General features: G+C 37.6%; 1 protein-coding gene across 3 annotated transcripts in view; it reads right to left on the reverse strand.

Annotated features, from left to right (window-relative positions):
• Positions 1–6,575: 6,575 nt before the first annotated feature.
• Positions 6,576–20,381, reverse strand: part of LOC123240358 (desmoplakin) — a 47,363-nt gene continuing 33,557 nt past the window's right edge. The window contains exons 16-24 of one of the 3 annotated variants that reach the window (XM_044667855.1): positions 18,790–18,956; positions 17,945–18,083; positions 17,312–17,505; positions 16,529–16,691; positions 16,102–16,185; positions 15,571–15,678; positions 15,239–15,337; positions 13,423–13,920; positions 6,576–10,589 (exon numbers count right to left, since the gene is read on the reverse strand). In XM_044667855.1, coding sequence (XP_044523790.1) covers positions 7,368–10,589; positions 13,423–13,920; positions 15,239–15,337; positions 15,571–15,678; positions 16,102–16,185; positions 16,529–16,691; positions 17,312–17,505; positions 17,945–18,083; positions 18,790–18,956 — 4,674 coding nt within the window. In that variant the 3' untranslated portion in view covers positions 6,576–7,367. Of the gene's footprint in view, positions 10,590–11,625; positions 13,921–15,238; positions 15,338–15,570; positions 15,679–16,101; positions 16,186–16,528; positions 16,692–17,311; positions 17,506–17,944; positions 18,084–18,789; positions 18,957–20,381 lie in introns of all 3 variants that reach the window. The other 2 variants (XM_044667847.1, XM_044667837.1) reach the window with 2 other exon arrangements.

A 20,381-nucleotide genomic window follows, 5' to 3' on the forward strand; every position in this document is an offset into this window, starting at 1 on the left:
CCGATTCCATCAGCTAATATTTCATTGATCAGCCCAAGACTATGAGGCTACTCTTCTTTTCCTCAAATAAAATTATTTTCTTACTTCTGGATTGAACAGAATTTGTGCTTCCTTTTCTTGAGACAAGACCCTACTACAAACTTGAGTGCATTTTCCCACAACAAAACTAGCTTTTTGGGCACCATAGGCAAGTCACTCTCTAGGTCCCAGTTACCTCTCTCAGCTAGTCTCTGTAGAAAAAGATCAAGCACAGACCAGAATATTAGTCCAGGCCTTCTTTCACTGACAACCTTATTCTTAAGTGTATCTTTTCTGAGACTTCAGGAAAACTACAATTCAAGCTGCAGCAAAGTTCCCTTGAAAACTATCTCCAAGAGACACTCTCCACTAGACTCAACCTCACCAGACTGCCTTCAGCGCAAGGATTTCATGGCTTTTATGGTGGCTTCCTGTCCCTGCCCCTTTTCACAGGAGCCAATCACAGTTTCCAAATTGTCCAGCACTACCAAGAGGCAGTGTCTGTAGGATTGACTTCTCACCTCTAAAGGTATTAACTCTCCTCCTAGGATTCACACATTTCTGAGTGTGTGAACTTTTTAAAGAATTCAAAATTTCTGGCTGTTTGAGTTAGAAAAAAGGGTGGAGCTCTCCAGGTATCTTACTGGCTTTTCACCTAGCACTAAGCAGGGTGTGAATTCACTAAGTGGTTTTCAAGCTCCTCCACTTAGTTCAAGCTTATGTTGATTCAATAAAAAGGTAGACAAAGGAGAGTTAATCCTATCCTCACAGTCTAGTGAGGTACTAAGTAGAAACTGTTCAACCAGTAAACTGTGAACCTTTTTAATGAGAAATTGACCTTCAGAAGTTGAAAAGTTGATCCCACAGACACTGCCCTCTGGGCAGGGCTAGACAATTTGGAAACTGTGACTGACACCTATGAAGAGGGGAGGAGACAAGAAGTCACCATAAAAGCAAGCCCAAGATCCCTCAGAGGAGATGGTCTTTGAGAAGATAGTCTGAGGAGATTGTCTTCTGGAGATAGCCTCCTGACTGGGGAGAGTCTTCCAGGGAGCTTTACTGGAGATTGTGGCTTGGATCATGGGCTTGGAGCTTAGCTTCAACTTTGACTCTGACTCTCCTGGGATACTTGATTGGGTGAATGAAAGGCGGAATTCTTTCCTAGTTTCCTAAGAGACCAGCTTCCATCTTGGAGGAGGCCTCATGGTTACTCACTACCAGCCCTCATGGCTAAGGATTAGTATAGGTATTTTCTCTAACCTCTTCACATTTCTCTACTTTATTCCCCCTCTATTTTGTAAATAATCTTCTGACTTGAGATATAATAATTTCAGTGACCACATTATTTCATATAATTTAAGTCCAACCATTAAATTTAACCTTTACAGTAGGTTAGTAATTCATATACCTGGGTTACTGAACCAGAAAACCCCCTTGAAGGCTTTTTGAATTCCATATTTCAAAGTGCCTAACAACAGAATGGGTTTATAGCTTTAAAGTCTGGTGAGCATTGTTACGATTAAAAATGATATTCTTATCTGAGAATAATTTAGACCAGAGGGTTTCTTTTTTTAAATATCAGATTTTACTATGGAAGCAATAACAGAGTTTGTTGAGAAACTCTTTTTTTTTTAAATTTTAAACATTTATTAATATTTATATTTTAGAAAAGTTAACATGGTTACAAGATTTATGCTCTTACTTTCCCCTTCACCCCACCGACATCCCCCCTCCCCTGGCCGATATGCATTTCCACTGGTTTTAATATNTTTTCTTTTCTGTTCAAAAATTTTTTGCAAAACTGAAACCCTATTACTTTCCTATGCCTTTCCCACAACCCATCTTAGTTTTTTAAAAACATTTATTAATATTTATATTTTAGAAAAGTTAACATGGTTACATGATTAATGCTCTTAATTTCCCCTTCACCCGCGACCTCCCCGCTCCCCTGGCCGATATGCATTTCCACTGGTTTTAACATGTGTCATTAATCAAGACCTATTTCCAAATTGTTGATAGTTGCATTGGTGTGGTACTTTTGATCCCCTATCATGTCCTCATCATCCCATGTATTTGAGCAGTTGATTTTCTTCTGTGTTTCCTCTCCTGCTGTTCTTCATCTGAATGTGGGTAGCATTCTTTTCCATAAATCCCTCAGAATTGTCCTGGGTCATTGCATTGCTGCTAGTACAGAAGTCTATTGCATTCGATTTTACCATAGTATATCAGTCTCTGTGTACAATGTTCTTCTGGCTCTGCTCCTTTCCCTCTGCATCAATTCCTGGAGGTCTTTCCAATTCACATGGAGTTCCTCCAGTTTATTATTCCTTTGAGCACAATAGTATTCCATCACCAGCATATACCACAATTTGTTCAGCCATTCCCCAATTGAAGGACATACCCTCGTTTTCCAGTTTTTTGCCACCACAAAAAGCGCAGCTATAAATATTTTCGTGCAAGTCTGTTTATCTATGATCTCTTTGGGGTACAAACCCAACAATGGTATGGCTGGATCAAAGGGCAAGCATTCTTTTATAGCCCTTTGAGCATAGATCCAAATTGCCATCCAGAATGGTTGGATCAGTTCACAGCTCCACCAGCAATGCATTAATGTCTCAATTTTGCCACATCCCCTCCAGCATTCATTACTCTTCCCTTCTTTCATTTTAGCCATTCTGCTAGGTGTGAGGTGATACCTCAGAGTTGTTTTGATTTGCATTTGTTGAGAAACTCTTAGCCAAGATTTAAAAGTTGTAACAAGTATATGATTTTTAAACATTCTTTATTGTTTTAAAATGTGCTATTAGAAATTATGGTACTCTATTTGAATGTGCATTGTGAATCTGCTATTTGTAAGATCCATTTTCTCTTTTTGTTTATTATATTAAAATCCCCAGGTGTCTCCTTCCTTCTCCCTGCATTAGAGAAGGCATCATTTGACAAAAGGAGATATGTATATTATATAATATATATATGCAAATATATATACATCTCTTAAAATTCTTCATTTCCTTTGATCCTCCTACTTAGGACTTTAATCATCTTCCTGGCTATTGCCTCCACCCTGAGATTACCTGGTAATTATTTTGTATAAATTGTGAATGAGTAAATGATGTCTCCACCTGTAGAAAGTCAGCTTCTGGATGACAGAGACTTTCATTTTTCTATTTGGTTTTAATGGTTACTAAGAATGGAAACTGGCTCACAATACAGTTTGATTGGAGACTTTGATGGTATTGTTCATTCATTGCTCATAGTAGTCCTTTTTGGCATGATCATTTTTTTAAAAAACCCTTAGAATCTAAGAAATCTTAGAATCAATACTGTGTATTGACTCCAAGGCACAAGAGTGGTAAGGGCTAGGCAATGGCGGTTAAGTGACTTGCCCAGGGTCACACAGCTAGGAAGTATCTGAGGTCACATTTGAACCCAGGACCTCCAGTGTCTTGGCCTGACTCAATCCACTGAGCCACCCAGCTGCCCCAACATGATCATGTTTAATGGTATTTTATTATGGCACTAAAGATGTATTGGATAGAGCTACTGATGGTGATTTGAACTAGATGGACTTATGGATCCCCAAGAAGTTTTATTTTTTTAATAGGATTTAAAAGCTGTATGGGACCTTAGACATCTATTCTTAACCCCTTCATTTTACATGAGAAAACAACTGCAAAACAAGAGTTATTTGTTCAAGCTCTCATAGCTAGTGACACCCAGAATTAAAATGCAGGTATTCTAACATCTACCCTACCTTGAGAGAAAGATGAAAGGGTCCATGTATAAGACAAGTCAAACTGCCACCACCACTTTGGCCACCCACTCCACTCCGTCTCTGATGGAGACATTCTAGGACTCAACTGGAGTCTTAAGAATAAGTGTCCCCCAAACCACCAGGCTTACTTCCAGCCCAGAACCCTAGACATCACTGAGGGGAGAGATTATTGGGGAGAAGGGGCTGTCTACTGCAACTACCTACCAGTCACCACCTCCTGGGCAGAAAAGCCAGCCTGGCTAATACAATGAAGCAGGGACAGGAAGCAGTGTGTGCCAGGAGAGTCAAATGTCCACCCCTTGACCACCACCTTCCCTCAGACCTCAAGGAAGAAAGTTCAGGATCTATTGCTTCCAGCCTAGTGCCCATAACCTTCATCCAGAAAACACAGCTATAGCCACAGGTACTGAAGACACTGAAAGGAAAGTTCTTGCCACCAAGATCCTTGGCACTGTCAAATGGTTTAATATCAGAAACTGATAGAATTTTATCAGTGGAAATGACATTAAAGGTATTATCGTCTGCTTTGCTACACTCTTAAGGATCGTGGGACCTTTCTATCTAACTTCCAATGAAAATTGTTTATATAGTTTTCTCCCCTATTAGAAGGTGAGCTCTTAGAGAGCAAGGATTATCTCACTTTTTTGTTTGTATTCCCAGCACTTGGCAGAATGCTCTGCACATAGCAAGCATAATAAATGTTTCATTTATACATTCTTGTCTTCAGATCATCCATACCTAGTGTAATGTCTGGTTATAGTAGTAGGTGTTTAATAAATATTTGGAATATTCTTACAGGACCTGAGATATTGACTGTGCGACCAGATTTCTAAGCCACTCTAAAACTAATTTACCCAAAAGGTGTCATTCTGCCTTGGTAGAGGAAGTTCCTCATGGGAAGCTTGAACATCAGGGAAATCACCCCCTTCAAAAAATTTAAATGTGATTATGGATGTGAAAGCATTTTGAAAAGTATAAATGTGAAAAAAGTATAAATGTGTTGCATAAATGCCAGACATTATTATAGTAGCCGGTGTTGGGGTCTTCACCCTTTCCCTCTCTCCTCTTGACCTGATTTAGTAGATCAATCTGAGGCTATGGATGCCCTCATGAATGCTTGTAAGTTTTCATGCATCCATTTTTTTTGTGTCAAAGAACCAATTTCAGTAGAGGATTCAATGGCTATGATCTATTCCCTGAAGTAAATAAACGTAACCTACCAAAAGTTGATCAAGCTCTTTGCCTGGTGTGCAATGTGGTGTACAAAAAATTTTTTTAAAAGAATGCCTGCCTTCAAGGAGCTTACTGATAAAAGTGGTTTAATTGAAAGATCAGAGATTTGAAGTCAGAACATCTTGGTCCATATCCCAGTTCTGTCATTTGTGCCTGAGATCTTGGGTTGTACCTCTCTGGGTCTCAGCTTCCTCCTCTGTACAATGAAAGGCTGGGCTAGAATCTAGTCAGAGGTATCAGACAAGGAGCTGAACATTCCCTGGTGCTGCCCAACCAGATTAAAAGTAATTGGGAAATATTTAACTAAAAATAAAATAGAACATAGATAATATTAATATGTGGTTTTCTAAATCACTATGCGGCCTACAAGAACATAAGTTTGGACAATCTTCGGGAAATAGTGGAAGACAGAGAAGGGTCTGATGTGCTAAAGCCCATGAGGTCATGAATGACTGAACAACATGTAGCCTGCAAAGACCTTTATATATACTTTAATCTGACACCATTGTTCTAGATGAGCTGTCAAAGTCCCTACAACTCAAAATTCATGGTTCTATAAACACATATAATTATAAGACAAATTACAAATGGCTGCTTGCTTGAGGAAGGCCAGATTCAGATTGGTGTCAGGTTGGTATGGGATGGAGGTAGGAGAGAAAGCATTCTTTTTTTTTTCCCCTTTCTGGCTATATCAGTAAAAACTAATCTATCCCCCTGAGTAGGCAACATAAATTGAAAAGACGTAAAAGAGTCCAATCACTCAGAGTTATTCATCAAAGGACTTTTTTTTTTAATCGAAAGAAATGCAACCTGATCCTTTATGCCCAGAATATATCTAAAATAGATATTCTGAGAAATAAGTTAGATTTATTTAGAATTTTAATTTAAATTCAATTCAATTTAGAATGTCTTAAAATTCCTCAGAGGAAAATACTTTTTACTATAAAGTATTATTATTCAATAAGAATTCCTTATTTAAATAAATTATTTTCCCACTTATAAAATCTGCAATGAAAGAGCATTAAAATCCTTCTAAGTACTCATCCCTTTTGCTCTATACCAAAAATTTTTCCCCTATGGCATTTAGATGGCACAGGGATAGAGTAGTAGTTCTGTAATCAAGAAGACTCAGGTTCAAATCCAACTTCCAACACTTAAGAATTGTGTAACACTAGGAAAAATTCTCTGTCTCCAGGTTCCTCAACTGTAAAATGGGGAAAACATAACATCTACCTATGATTTATCATAGAAGATAGGAAGCACTTAACGCAATGCCTAGCACATTGTAATTAATAAATACTTCTTCCCTTCCCTACTTCCTTTTAATATTAACCTCTAAAAAAATCACCTAGTTGTGAAATTATACTCTCTGAGCTTCTAATTTTAAAAGGCTGGACTCTAAAAGGTCAGATTTCAAATAGAAAGAAGAATAGAAATCACTAATCATTTTTGTAACCGTTCACTTTTAGGTACATTTTAAGTGATCAAAAAGCTACTTTTAATTTTCCTTAGGTGTATGATCAGTTTTTTAAATGAAAATACAAAACACTTTAAAAGTTCAAAAGTTTATTGCCAGAATAGCAAACTTTCTGCAGACCCCTTTTTAAGATTACATGGGAAAAGACAAGATTAACAGACTTCAGGTGAGCTAACAAAAAGCAAAGACTACTGATAATCATGCACTTCCTGTCGAGTTATAGCAGTAACAAACAAGTATATTTAAAGTATACCCAAATACATGTGACAAAAAACTCAAAGTATCTCATTTCAGGTCAGAGCCCATACTGAAAAACTAACATACAAAACATCTTCCACAGTGCTTGGGCTATTTATTTTTTAATTTATTTTGCAATTGTATGTTCAGATTAGAGGTCGTTACACAATAAATTGAAAAAATTTAGATAAACAATGGAATAAACTGTGATATTTAATAATCTTATCAGATTACTTTTTTTATTCCTAAGATGAGTAGCAGTGTAAGGTATATGCAACAATGACAAACCTTTTTTCAGAAAGAATCACTCAAAATTCTAAATGGGAAACAAAAGGAAAAAAATGACTCTAAACTCATAATTTGTGATATTCTTACAAATGATTACTACTACCTACACAGTATACCCAAAGCAAATTATGTTTGAGATGAGCAGAGAAGATAAGTAGCCAGAAAAGGCTTCACTATTTGATTTTAAACAAGGCTTCATTTTCTAGTAGGCCATCACCATAAAAGCAAACTCTATTCTCACCACTACCAGATATGTTTTCTTTTCTTTTTCAACTTTTTATTTAATAAAAGTGTAGTTTCATATAAAGACGAGATCTAGCAACCACTGCCAACTGATTACTAATGCCCAATAGAGCTACTGCTGAATGTGTAGGAATAAGAAGAGTATGACGAATTCCCAGATGCATCGAAGCTTCCTCGCCTGGATCCACTGCGTGAACCAGAACGTGACCCAGATCGAGACCCTGAACGGGACCCTGGAGCGGAAGATACATTATAAGGGCTTGGCAAACCCTTGGATGAAACTAAAGCTGCTTCCAGCAGACGTAACCCAGTGATGTCCTCCACCATGGACCGATTCATGGCATCTTTGTAAGATATTTTCAGTTTGGTTTTGGGGCAGGTCAAGATCTTGGCATAGTTGCTAGTGTCATGAAGCCTCTGAGCTCCTCGGCCATCAATCAGCCCTTTTCTGATAGCCTCTTCAGAACTTATTCTTCCATGAACCTCTGGGTCAACAAGGCCTCCAGTGAGGTACTGGAATTCCAGAAAACGTTGACCCGCCTCATAGGGTAGCCATTTCTCCTTAACTGCCTCTGCTGCTGACATCTTCTTCTTGCCCTTCACGCCTTCAAAGCCAATGAATGCTTTCTGTGCTGGCTTCAGCCTGGTGGCCATATCTTGGTCAATGAGGCCCTGGGAGACGGCATCTTGTAGTGAAAGCCTCTGACCCGTGGTGGGATTGATGATGCCTCCCGTACAGGCTTGAGCTTCCAGCAGCCTCTGGCCTGTGATGCTATCTACAATTCCCCTCTCTATACCTTCTGTAATGGAAATTTTCTCTAAGTTTTCTGTGTCAAAGATGGCGGCAATGGGGCTCGTCTCCTCTAACGGGTCAGACAAAGAGCTGCTCCGGATGGTCAAATTTCTGATGCTGGAAATACTGGAGGTCTTAGTTATAGAATCATGTCGCGTGCTACTGAAAACATCATCTCCACCACTACCACTGCCAACACTGCTGCCACCATTTTTTAAGGAAATCATATCAGCAAACTGAGTGAGGCTAAGGCTGCCAGAGCGGTACTGATCAAAGAATTTTCTGTCAACAAAGCCCTTGTCAATAGCATCTTGAATATCATACTGACTGCCTGTTTTCCTGTCAACTAGGACTACCCTGGTGGAACCATCTGATCCAGTGATGGTTATTTCTTCCCACTCACACTCTTGCTCACAGAGTTCTACAAAAGTGTCATAATCAATAAGACCCTTCTTGTAAGCCTCTTGAACAGACATTTCCTTGTTGGTTTCTGGGTCTACTATGACTACTCTGCGTTTCCTGAGAGTATTCTTTTGTGATGTCTGTATTGGTTTCTTCTTTTCTTTTAAGGGCAAAAGACAGAGTCCTGTTTCCTCATCCTTCATGCATCTTTCTTTCAACTGCAAGTAGGTGAGATTTTCTTCTGTGTTGGGATCAAAAAATCCCTTTGTGTCATCGCTGGGGTCTGACAAGATTTCATTCAACTCTTCATTAAAGTAACCCCTCTTGTAGGCCATGTCAACTGGTAAACGATGGCTCTCCTTTGGGTCGATGATTCCACCCGTTGCAATCTGGGCCTCCAATAAACGAATTCCATGACCCTTCTCAATAAGCTCTTTGTTCATGGCTTGGAACAAGGAGATGATGTTTCCTGTTTCTGGATCTTTATACCCAGTAACTGCCCGTTCAGCCGACAGGAGTTTTTCTTTAAATTCAATGCCCACTAACCCTCTTTTGTGGGCTTCTTCCACCGGTAGCCTCAGGTTGCTGACAGGATCCACAATAAAACCAGTGGCTGCTTGAGCTTCTAGAAGTTCCAGGGCAGTACCAGGTCTGACCAAACCAATTTTCATGGCCTCGTAAATGCCAAGCTTTTGCTTTGTGGTCTCATTGTAGATGCCTGCTATACAGCTGGAACCCTGGAGGAAATCCTTAATTCTCTCACCAACCTCATCATAGGAAATCTGGCCTGATTCCAGTTCATTTACGGTGGATGGCCGTAAAATTCCAGAATCCACCAGTTCGGTGACTGTGACAGGTTGCCTGATGCCTTGGAATGACATGCTCCTCTTCTGGACAAGCAGTAAAAGCAAGCCAGTGTGGGGTTCAATTCTACATCTTTCTCTCAGCTGCACGTAACTGACCTTCTTTTTGTTGATGGGATCCACGAAGTTTTTCTGACTGTCTCGGGGATCATTAAGGGACCTATACAAGTCTCGGTCAATTAGCCCACGGGATAAGGCAACATCTTTTGGCAAAAAGACACTGTTAACTGGATCTATCACACCCCCCGAGGCAATCTGAGCTTCTAGTAGGCGCATTCCTGTTTCTCTATCAATTAGATTTTTCTTGATAGCTTCAGAAACAGATACTGTCTTGCCTGAAAATGGATCATCAAAGCCAGTGACAGCCTTTTCTGCAGTGTAGATCTGCTGCCGGTCATCAAAGTCAATGAGGTCCCGAGCAATGGCGTTGTCAACGGTCAGCTTCTCATTCCTGTGGGGGTCAATCACACCTCCTGTAGCTGCCTGGGCCTCAAGGAGCATGACTGTGGATTCTGGAGTAATGAGTTTCTTCCTCTTGGCTTCCACCAAAGAATACTTTTCTTTAGGGGAAGCAGAAGCCCCAGCAATAGCACCTGCTCCACGAAGGAAAGGTTGGATTTCAGAAGCAACTTCTTCTACAGACTTTTTCCCCCTCAACAGTTTATCCAAAGTGCTTTTGTCTATCAGTTGACATTCGTAGAGTTGCATTGCAGTCACCTTTTTCCTTAGCCCATCAAATATCAGTTTTGAGGGGTCAACAGACCATTCTTCTTCTGTCTGAGTCTCCCTATGAGATCCATATGGACGCTGTTTAAGCTTATCAATCTCTCTCTGCATCCTACAACGTTCTGATTCCATCTGTGACTGTGTTTCCCTGGTAGAATCTTCCAGTTTTCGCCTGCATCTGTCCTCGATCCTCTTGATCTCAGCTTGCAACCTTTCAATCTCACTTCTTAGGCAGTTCTTCTCTCTCTCACTCTTTTCTCTTTCAGATTCAAACTTTCTCATAGCTTCTTCCTTGCGGGAATACTGACTTTTCCACTGATTTAAGTCATTCTGAATTTGCTGTTTCTCACACTCCAATCGTTGTTTCACCCTAATCTCTGACTCCAAAGTTGCTTTTGCACGATTCAGTTCATCTTCTAACCTTTGCAGTCGTGCCTTGTCTTGTTCCAGGACTTTGATTTTTACCAGCAGGCTCTCCCTTTCTTGTACAACTTGACTGCATTGACTCTTGGATTCATGAATCCTATTAGATGCCTAAAATTAAAAAATAAAAATAAATGAAAGAACAGAATTGATTATCTCCGATAAGTAAATCCCTTTGGTTCTAACATTTTCACTTTATATGTGCATGCCTTTTCTCTTCCAATCTGTGTCCTCAGTTTACTTTTAGCTTTTTATTCTACATATTTATTTTTTTATAATTTTTCCATTGCCACCCAACATCTATTGCTTCATACTTACCATTCTTATCTCCTCAAAGGAAATGAGGAAGTTGTAACCTTAACTAGTATTGTAACCCTAACAAAATATTTACATTTACTCTAAAATGTTTAATACAGCAATGTAAATACTTTGTATTTGCATATTGCCATATACATGAGTGTATATAGGCATGTATATATAATATACACTTTCACTGATATAGACACAGTTCTACTCCCACACAAATATTGTCTATAGAAGTCAAATATATTAGAAGTTAAAGAAATCAATTTTTAAATATTAGATGTTAAAGTAGGTAAATCCAACCAAAAAACAGGAACATCAAAATTGGCATGCAAAAAAGCAACATGCTAGGAAGTGGTGAAAAGAAAACAAGAAGCAAGAAGCGAGAAAAAAAGATTAAAAACCTGCATAGAAAACAGCTTTGTTGAGGGGATAATTTTAATTCAAGCAAATGTGAAAATAAACAATGTGTTAGAGATCCCTCTAAATATAAAAAGGCACATGTTCAAATAAAGTTATTGTCTGGAATATAAAGCAAGACAGATATAGTCCTGCCTTCCTAGGAAATGATCCCAAATGTCCCACTTGCTCTTGAGGACTCCAAAAGGAGCCACATGCATTATACACATATTGAATTTTGGCAACAAGTCAGGACATAAAGACAAACAGCACCAAAAGTTTTTGTAAAGCAGTTTTCCGGATTATGATAGAGTCATGCTTTAATGGATGCTCAGCAAATAAGCAAAGAATTAGTTGGAATAGTGAAAGACTGATTAAGATTAGAAGACTATTTGAGTGAATTATTTGAGAAACAGTAAAGCCATGATCAAATATTTGTGAATACCTCTAATGCCTGCTTTTGGAATTTTTCAATTTCCTGTCTCAAATTTTCCCTTTCTCTCTGTAAATCATTAATCAGCCCCTGCAGTTCCAAGGTTCGGTTGGTGCTGATTTGCAGTTGGCTTCTTAGGTCAGAGATAGTAGCATTTTTATCACAATCAGCTTCACTCTTTCCTCTTCGAAGATCATCATATTCCAGTCTCAGGTTCCGCAACTCCTCCTCTAGCATCAAATGTTCTTTGGTCAGGTTCTCTGTGAGAGATTGTAGTCTCTCTATTTCTATCTTACTTTCATTCAGACTTCTGCTTTTATCTTCAATTGCCTTCTGGAAGTGCTCATTTCTCAGGTGAGCCTGTTTGACATTTTCTTGTTCCTGAACCAACTGCCTTCTCAAAGCTTCAACTTCTGATGCCAGTTTTCTCAACTCCTCCTGAGTTCTCTGCTTCTCTCTCACGTGCCCATCCAACACATCCCTTTGCTGTCTGAGGTCATCTTCACTTCTCTTCTTGATAATGGATGCTTGCTCTAGCTGCTGTGTCAGGTTGGTGATTTTGATTGCTTGCTCTTTCAAAGATCTCCTCATGGACTCCAGTTCATCTTCCAGCTTCTTCCTCTTGGAACATTCATCAGAAGCTGTTTTCTTCAGCCTGTTCAATTCATCTTCTACTTTCTGTTTTTGGAATTGGAGATCTTTTAGAGAACTTTGGAACCTTGAAATATCTTGGTCCTTTATTGTTCTCTCCTGAGAAATTCTTTCATAGTCAATTCTCAGGCGTGTCAGCTCCTGTTCATGAATCTTCAGTTTGCTTATTGTTTCTGTGGCATTACTGTTTGCTTTCTGCAGATCATACTGTGTTCTTTGTAATTTTGCATTTTCCTCCTCCAGACATTTTCTTTGATTTGTTTCAGTTTCTATCAACTTTTTGAGTCTTTCAAGTTCCTTGTTTTTATCCTGAATGGTTTTGGCAGCATCATCAAGTGACTGTTTATATCTCATGCTTTCTTCTGAGCGCATTTGAGTGACCTGCTTCAGCTCAAACTCTAGCTGCTGTTTCCTCTGAGACATCTCAGAGCCAGTTGCCTTTTGCTGCTGAACATTTTCTTCTACTCTTCTAAGATTCTCTGTGGTCTGAGCCAAAGTGTTCTTCAGTCTCTTAATTTCCTCTGACAAACTCCTGTTTTCTCTGGTTAGATTATCTATCTGAGTTCTGTAGCCACTGGTGTCCTCTTCTTTTTGCTTGGTAAGCTGGTGGATTGTGGTCTTGGTGATGTTTATCTCTGTTTCAAACTGGTTCTTTAAGCTAATAATTTCCTCATCATAATTGTTTCTTACCTTACCTAGCTCATTCTCATAGTCCCAGCGGCGCTTAGCCTCCTCCTGATACTCAGCTTTTAGTCTTTCTATCTCTTTATTCTTATCCTGAATAGTCTTTGCAGCCTCCTCAAGGGACTGCTTGTGCCTGGTATTGTCCTCTGAGCGCTGCTGAATCACCTGTTTAAGCTCTATCTCTAGCTGCTGCTTTTTTTGCATCAGTTCAGACCCACACGCTTTTTGTTGAATGGCATTTTCTTCTGCCCGCCTCCTCTGCTCTGTGGTCTGCAAAATGCTGTCATTCAGCCTGACAATTTCATCTTTCAAATCTCGGTTTTCTCTTGAGAGCCGATCGACCTGGTTTTTGAGACCTTTGGTATCATCTTCCTTTTGCATGGATATCTCCTTGATTGTGGTCTTCGTAATATTAATTTCTGTCTCATACTTGTTCCTTAAATTACTCATCTCCTCATTATAGTGGTTTCTTACCTTTGCCAGCTCATTTTCATATTCCCTCTTCCGGGCGCCCTCCTCTTGAAGAAGAACCCTCAACCTTTCTATCTCGTACTCCTTCTCCTTGATGGTCTTTTCAGATTCTAATCTTTGCCACCCAAGGTTTTCCTTTTCGCATTGCCTTGCTTTCTGCAGCTGGTCATAGTCATTTTTCTGTTGGTCAAATCTGTCCTCCACAGTCTTTCTTTTCCTCTTTTCATCTTCAATCTCATAAGTGAGTCTTGTGATCTTCTCATTGAGCTCTTTTATCTGCCCATAGCACTTATCTAGGTTTTGTTTAGCTGATTTTCCATCCAGCTCGGCTTGTCTCTTCAGCTCCTCTAGGCTCACAAGTTTTGCTCTGAATTGGGAGCACTCTGCCTGGTATTTTTGCAGGTTCTGATCCAAGAATTTGTTCTTATTGCAGTTTTCGGAATTGGCATCTCTAGCAAGACGAAGTTCTTCTTCCAAAACTTCAATTTTGGTGTTTTTCAGCTGTTGGATTGAAGGTACAAAACATGTTTAAGTAATTGCTTTCATAACAGGATATGTGTGTGTGTGTGTGTGTGTGTGTGTGTGTGTGTGTGTGTGTGTGTACATATACATGTGCATAGGCACATCATAGAACAGTGGTTAAGGAGCTGGCCTCAGAGTCAGGAAGACCAGGGACCAAGTCCTGCCTCTGACACCTACTAACTGTGGGGACCTTGGCAAGTCCATTAATTTCTTATGGTCTTCTGGCAATGCTCTCAGAGTGGAAATTATTGAAAAGTTACTGATCTGCTTCTGTTAAAGAAGTTTTCTCTCCAAGAGCTCCTTATACCAATAATACTGCTATGTACAATAACTGACATTGTAAAGATTTCTCTTTTGAATTCTAGCCATTCAGGTATTTTTAAATTGTAAGATAAAGATTTTTTGAAAATTGTGTCTTTGTTTTTTATTCTTAGTTATAAAAATGTTTCACTATTAACTATTTGTCACACTTTTGATAAGCAAAATCTTGTTTACTTGGGGAAAGTGGTCAATTTATTCTTTTTAAATTTTGAACTTGGCAGACAATCAATCAACATTTATCAAGTGCCTACTGATATGCCACGCATAGTGCTAAGTTCTGGGGATACAAAAAGAGTCAAAAGATAGTCTCTGCCCTCAAGGAGCTCATATAAGATGAGAATCTTAGAATATAGAATACAAGGATTGCCAATGAGACCACACACATCATTCTGGCACTACTTGCTCTTTTAACTTTCAAAGCCATCCAGTTGCAGACCTGTGAATTCATTGAGACAGGGAACTCTTGAGAGGGAAGAACTTCCTTTGGCATTGCAGATAAAATCAATAAGAAATAAAGGAAATGTATTATATACATAAACAATAAGAAGAATTTATTAGTCAGTATATGCTAACCATGAATTGAAAAGAGATAAAAAACATGAAGAGTCAAATGTTTTTTAAAATTTGTACTAATAGTATTATTTTTTCTAAAGTACTAGTATTGACTCTAAGACAGAAAGAGCAGTAAGGGCTACGCAGTTGGGATTAAATGACTTGCTCAGGGTCACACAGCTACTTAAAGTATTTTAAGGCAACCAAAATTTGACCAGTAATAAAAAATGTAATATATCCTTTATAACCCTGGTGCAAGAGCACAATATTAACATCTATCTAATAGGTGAACTGAATGTTAACAAACTTTTTACATATTTGGCTGCATTTGGGAGGAATCGATGACTTTACTCATGGCATATCCAATTCCATAAATAGTTCTACTGTGTTTTGTTATTTGTATTAAGTCACCCAAACAAATTACCTTCAGATCATCCAAACTCTTCAACATTTCACTCAGGAATCTGTAATAGTCTCCAGATCTTGTAAGTAGTTCTATGTACCGAGCATGAATTTCTGCAGCCTTAAATGGGGGAAAACAAAACAAAACATCATATTCCAAAGAGCTTTACAAAAAATATTTTTTCAAAGATAGCAATATTATGAATAATAAATTCAAGCTTAGCTGAAATAATTTACACAGGAGTTTATTTACATTAGAGGAGTCAAGAATTAGCAAAAGCAATAAATGTGTCATGCTTTGTTTATAAAACACCCCCCAATTTAATGTAATAAGTTTTAAAGATTATTATAAACCTCTTGCAGGATGACCCCTGAAGGGGACTGAACCATAGTTCTCTTTATAGGTATATTGAGCAGAGTTTCCAGTCCTGAAGTATATGATGCAAGCTGAAGTTCATAATCCTAAAAAAACAACAACAACAACAAAAAAACCAAAGTTAATAAAAACAAATTCCTGAAGGATCTCTGAAAAATAATTTGTTTCTAAATTTCCTTAACAATTTGCATTGTTAGGAATAAATGCAAAAGAGAGGCAATGTATGAGGTCCTAAGCATGGAAATAATAATATGGCATTGCTTACTCATAAGTAGTACATATTCATTCTAAAGTGTATAAAATAAAATTGAATAATTCCCCAAAAAACTGACAATGAAAAATGTATCCAGGTTTATTAATAAACATTTATAATTTTCTCTCTACTATAAAGAACAAATGAAAGCCACAATCTCTATCCTAAGAAGCTTATCTATGTTAAATATATAGGTAAATGTAGCAGGAGTAACATTCTTAATGAAATACTGAAATGGTCATCAAGAACAGCATACCTTAATGGAATTTGCACAGAGTTCTGCAATCTTCTGTACTTCTTCTGATTTATCTCGTTTACCAGATATTTCATTGTGCAAAGCCTATATAAGAAAAATAAATATTTATAGGGCAATTTTGAAATAGATGCCATCATTCTCTAGCCTTCCTGATTAGTGGCCAAGGAAGTAATACTCCAGTTAACAAGTCAATGAGACACTATTCTTACTAGTAAGGGTTTTCAGAATGACAGTATTTACATGAAAGAAAGCTTTATACAGTAGATATTTATACTTCTTTGCAGTTATATCAACTGATTTTGCTCTAAGATCCTTTAATTACATTACAGATATTAAAGGTTTAATATTTCAAATCAAACAAAATATCCTAAGCCCTAATTCCTGCCATAACAGATGACTGATTAAAACTATTACATCAAAAATGTACCTTCTGTTCATTCAAAAATTTCATGACTGTACAGGAATCTCCAAATTTCATGGATTCCAAAGAATCCTGGCGACGTTTGGCATCATAAATCCACTTGCAGAATGCTTGATAATTATCACGGTAATTTCTCAGCTGCTTAATTTGTTTCTCTAAATCCCATAATCTGGTCATAAGAGAAATAATGACATTTTTAAAAGATTCCTCGTTAAAATGGCTCTTCAGTTGTAATTCCAATAATTTTTGTGTAAGATACTGAATTAGCATTAGATTTCACTTAGACAAGCTTTTTTGGAGAAATTATACAAGTTTCCTGCTACATTCCAACAGTCAGACCCAGAACTTAGAATACAAGGGCATGCTGAATGATATCTCATGGCATGAGAGTGATTATATCTTCCCAAGCATCAGATCAATTTAGGTAGGTGGGAGAAAAAAGCTTATGCCATTTTAGGCTACAGTATGACATTCAGTTCCACTCCATTCAATAAATAATGATTAACCAACTACTTTGTGCCTAAGCAGAAGAGATACAACACATGGACAGGAAAGGATCCCAACCCTCTTGGATCTTATTATCTAGACATATCTTTGTTTATGGTGGCTTCCCTTCTAACCATTTCAAGAAACTCTGGCCACTGAAAGGAAACTAATTATTTTCAGCATCTACTTACTCATTTCATTCACAAAGCAGAATCTTTTTTTTTAAACCCATCATTTTCAGGATGATAATATCTCAAGAACAACCCAAAATAGGGGAAGGTCTTATAAGGAAGCTGAACCAACCTGAAATCTATCTGTTTATCTATCCTTTGCCAACGGTCTGACAACTGGTTGACTTTGTCACTGAACTTTCCAAGGTCCAAATCACAAAGTGGATACTGCTGGGAAGTCTGGGAGTAGATCTGCTGTGCTTTCTGTAATTCAGTCTTCATGGTAGCCAACAATGACTTCTTCAGGTTCAAATCATTTTTTATTTTCTGGAAGAAAACAAATTGTGTAATGGTGAATCTCTTCCTTCACCTCCATGCTGTTGAACATTAATGACAAAATCAATTGGAGCAATTAAAATTATCTTTCTGAAAATCTTGTAGTTGTGCCAAATACCTCAAAACTTCAAATAATTTAGGCCCCTGATTTTTATTTGCTAAAGCCATCTACTGTAATGAGTTGACAATATGATCAAATGAATCCAGTGGTCTTGAAAAAAACATGGAAACCTACTGAAGTTACCTCTAGTTATCTTTCTCTGTGTGTATACATACACATACATGTTCACATGTGTACATATATACACAGGTATATTTCACATATACCTATTTATTATGTAATATATAATTACATGTATATGCACACATGTGCACATTTATAAAGTCAGTATTGGGCCTTTGTCATTTTCCACAGAGCAGAACCAAATACCTTTAGTCCACAACGGTAAGCCTCCACTTTATCAAGGTCTAGGCAAACGGTTTCCTCTTCGGTGAGTCGGGATTCATACACTTTTAACGTGTCTTCTGTCTGGAGAATAGCCTGAAGCAGTCCTCTCACTGAGCATAGGCTGTAATAAGCAAAAGAGCTAAAATCAGGCTGCCAACAAAACAATTTAATGGTGAACAGTCTTTACACTATCACTAAAAGTTGAATTTATATAATGCTTTATAGTTTATGAAGCACTTTTACTTATATTTATTCTTATTTAATCATCAGAAAAACCCTTAACTCTAAAAGGTGGGTAATACAAATGTTTTTAGTCCCAGGATGCAGATAAGGAACTTGGGGCTCAGAGATGGTATGCTGTGCTCAAGGTTACCCAATCCTCAATTAGGGAATCATAACTTGAATGTAAATCTATTCCCAATTCTAACTTTAGAGCTCTTTCCAATCTACTCCACTGTTCCCTGACAACAAATAAGAAATGTAATGGGGGGAGGGGACAAATTTTACACAATTTTACAAACTACATGGGCACTAAATTCTTTTTCCCCCCTCTATAATGATTCAACCTAATATATAATATTCACAGGCAGAATTAGGAAGTTTAATCCTTGAAGCATGTCAGAGGGCTTTTCCCAAGATGCATTAGAAACTAAAAATAATAAAGTTGAAAATATGATCAGAAGATACTAAGGAATGTTAAATAAACCTCTATTAAAGAACAAAAAGAGAATGGCTGCACATAGAAAGCAAATGAGAACAGTTAAAAGAATATTTTGGAAAAGGAAGACATCTCAGACTAGTAAGTTAATGGAGTTAGTGTTCTTTACCTATTTAAGTAGCCATCTGTAACACCATTGATGTTTTCTAATTTCTGGAACAGTCCAAATATCTCATTCTGCAAATAACAGTATTTTTCAGAACCTCTGAAGTTAGCTAACATATCTTTGAGCTGGTTGAGGACTTCAGCAATTGCTTGCGAATCATTCTGCACACTCTGTCAAAAAAAAGAAGGAAGGAATGTCCAAATTAACACATCTCATGTGTCTATATCTGTTTTTTTGTCCCATCTTTGTTTCAAAGAAAGTTCACTGAATACTATTCATTCAGTAACAAAAAGAATTGATTTAGTCATCTATTTTCTTCCAGAAAACTATAAAAAGTAGCATATAAATGTGTTGATCTACAGGTAATTGAGGTTATACTAATGCAATAAAGTCTAGCTCCAAGAGCTTTGAGTTGAGATGGAAGACTTTGGGTCTAATCTCATCTTCACCACTAGCTTTGTGCCCATATACAAGTCACAATCACAATCTGAATTCCCTCATTTGTGAAGTGTGCCCTACAGATCTGGAATAAGAGAATCCAGATGGGTAGTATAAACTTTCATACGACACTAAAACATATTTAAATACTATGCACTTAACACAGCTCTGTTCTCTAGTTTTCCAAGATGGTGCTGAGAATAGTTGATATTTTGATAGCTAACATGGACATAGCAAAGATCTGTGGCATATACATGGCAGAATATCTAGAAATGGTTCTGGAAAGGGTATCTGCAAAGACTGAATCTGAATCCTGCCTCTGACAAATTTACTTGTTATCTGACCATAGGCAAGTCAGTCACACTTTCTGAGTTTGAGTTTCCCCATTTGTAAAATAGGAATACTACCTGTAGTATCTACTTCACAAAACTATTAAGACCAAATGAAATAATGAATGAAAAGTGCTTCTGTCAGTCTTAAATGGGAATGTGATTGATAACAGAGTAACAAAGACAGAAGCTTAGTGGAATTTTAAGCTACTAAAGCTTAGACACCTAGTATTATTTTGACCAAGAGATGGAAAGCAGACCTCCAAACGGTGGATCTGCAATTTACAGTACATTCAAGGGCATTTCTAAATACATTTTAGTCAGCAAAAAATAACATTATGCATAGAAAAGTAGCAATTTTAAAAAAAGGCCAGAGATTTGGCTTCAAAACTACTAGTAATATTAAGTGAATTCAGAATTCAGAAATAGGAATCCCATTTGACAAAAGCATATTGATTCTTCAGATACAGCAATCTGACATCTTTGTTAGAAGATGACAAAAGGACTGCTATTTTTAACTCAGATGACAATTGTGTGCATTTTTTGGAGAGGAAAACATGCCAACTTTGTCATAAATTAGACCATCCCAGGAACTGAGGATCATGAAAAAGGAAAAATTATCCCTTTGAATAAATTAATTTTATTAATAAAATATGGTTGGTACTTAGAAGATATAAAATGACATTTTTCCCGATTTTGCTCTCCAAATCCAAACTGGTATGGTAACACAGAGGATAGCCTTGTGTGGCTTTCATAAAATGATAAATACAAGGGTACACAGTATATATATGTATATATATAAAATTATTTTTCCTTTCTCTCCTAGTA

Source organism: Gracilinanus agilis, chromosome 1, assembly GCF_016433145.1.
Source record: "Gracilinanus agilis isolate LMUSP501 chromosome 1, AgileGrace, whole genome shotgun sequence".
Classification (NCBI taxonomy): Eukaryota; Metazoa; Chordata; class Mammalia; order Didelphimorphia; family Didelphidae; genus Gracilinanus; species Gracilinanus agilis.